The 1,527-nt window shown below is 34.1% G+C and overlaps 1 protein-coding gene across 1 annotated transcript; it reads left to right on the top strand.

The window, feature by feature from the left end:
- The first annotated feature begins 343 nt into the window (after positions 1 to 343).
- LOC108743570 (guanylate cyclase 32E-like) lies at positions 344 to 1,233 on the top strand. The gene is made up of 5 exons (XM_025979224.1): positions 344 to 480; positions 542 to 632; positions 697 to 878; positions 945 to 1,124; positions 1,201 to 1,233. The coding sequence occupies exons 1-5, from the start codon at positions 403 to 405 to the stop codon at positions 1,231 to 1,233; spliced, it is 564 nt and encodes a 187-aa protein (XP_025835009.1). The 5' UTR covers positions 344 to 402.
- Positions 1,234 to 1,527: the final 294 nt, after the last annotated feature.

Raw genomic sequence — 1,527 nt, 5'->3', positions numbered from 1 at the left:
TGTATTCTGTCGAAACTGCCAGACGCGGATCGCGATTTCGATCTTTTTGGATCTCATCAGCGCGTTGCAGGCAGCTCCGACAGAACACAGACCAACTTTTACCTGCTGTCTTAACAGCGCGTTTTAGAAAATACTACAAATGGCGCAGTAAACGCCATCTGTAGCACGATGCTACATTTTAGGATTTTAGGTTCACTTGTGTGGATATCTCTTGATGAAAACGAATCCCGGCGTAGCCAACCTCAACGTGATATGCATCCTAAAATGTAGCATCGTGCTACAGATGGCGTTTACTGCGCCATTTGTAGTATTTTCTAATAGTAGTATTATTTTAGTTATCTAGTTTATATAGATGAAAATGCAGATGCAGAGGGAAATTACACCCTTGTTGCACGAAAACCAATGAAAGAAAGTGGTTTGGGATACGGACTGTTTCCTGTTGGTGTTTTCGTTTTTACTGACCATGTCTCTCCATTACCAGTAACATCTTTTGAATAAAATGTATATATTTGTAACGAGAAATTCAGAAAAGTTGTTGTAGGTCCTGCAACTTCTTGAAGACATAGAATGGGTAGGTGAGAGTGTTCCCATTGCCGTACCAGTTTGCGGTTTTAACGGGGAAAACTGCTTGAGTGAGTTGAAAATTGTACTTCAAAATCGTCTTTCGTACTTACTTGAAATTTTTATCCATTGCAGATAATACTTTAGAAATAATTAGCGGTATAACCGGGACCATAACATTGATTGTTTTATTAGCTGTTCTGTTTTTATATCGTAACTGGAAGTATGAGCAAGAATTAGACAGTTTATTATGGAAAATTGACTTTCGAGAGATACAAATTAAATTCGAAGAAAATGCAAACTTGAAAGATACTAAAGTATATATTTTATTTATTTATTTTAATAATATATAGTAATTTTGTGTGTCAACATTCTCTTCATAGACAATTCACCCATTGGTAAGGACAAGTCAAGTTTCACTAAGTTCTAATCTCGATAACGAGTTAAGGTATTCGACTATTTTTACTCAAGTAGGTTTATACAAAGGACGATTATATGCAGTCAAGAAGGTTCATAAAAAATACATTGATCTTACTCGTACTGTGAAGAAAGAACTCAAAGTAGTAAGTAGCAATTTTTAATTAAACAATGACAACTGCGAATTTCTTATAAATTGAATTAATATAGTTACAATTATAGCTGAACTACTTGGAAATTATTGAAATAGTTTAAGATTAACCTGAAACATGCCCCTTATCAAAAGAAAAACTTCAAAATTACCCTAATCACCAGAAACTCGAAAAAAACCAAATGACAAAAACTCACCGGAAAGTAGTTTTAGTTCCCTGGGCACTTTTTAGAAATGCTCCACATTGCACAAATTACTGCATTGGTTTTATCAATGGGTAGGTAACACTTTCTAACTCGATAACAACAAATGATGTTTTTATTAACAACATTTCTGATAATGAAAGAAATGCTTATATCACCTTAGAAAACGCAAATATTGATATCACTACATATTTC

The sequence above is a fragment of the Agrilus planipennis genome, unplaced genomic scaffold (genome assembly GCF_000699045.2).
Source record: "Agrilus planipennis isolate EAB-ADULT unplaced genomic scaffold, Apla_2.0 scaffold603, whole genome shotgun sequence".
Classification (NCBI taxonomy): domain Eukaryota; kingdom Metazoa; phylum Arthropoda; class Insecta; order Coleoptera; family Buprestidae; genus Agrilus; species Agrilus planipennis.
Note: the sequence above shows the minus strand (reverse complement) of the source record. Positions and strands in the feature narration are given on the sequence as shown.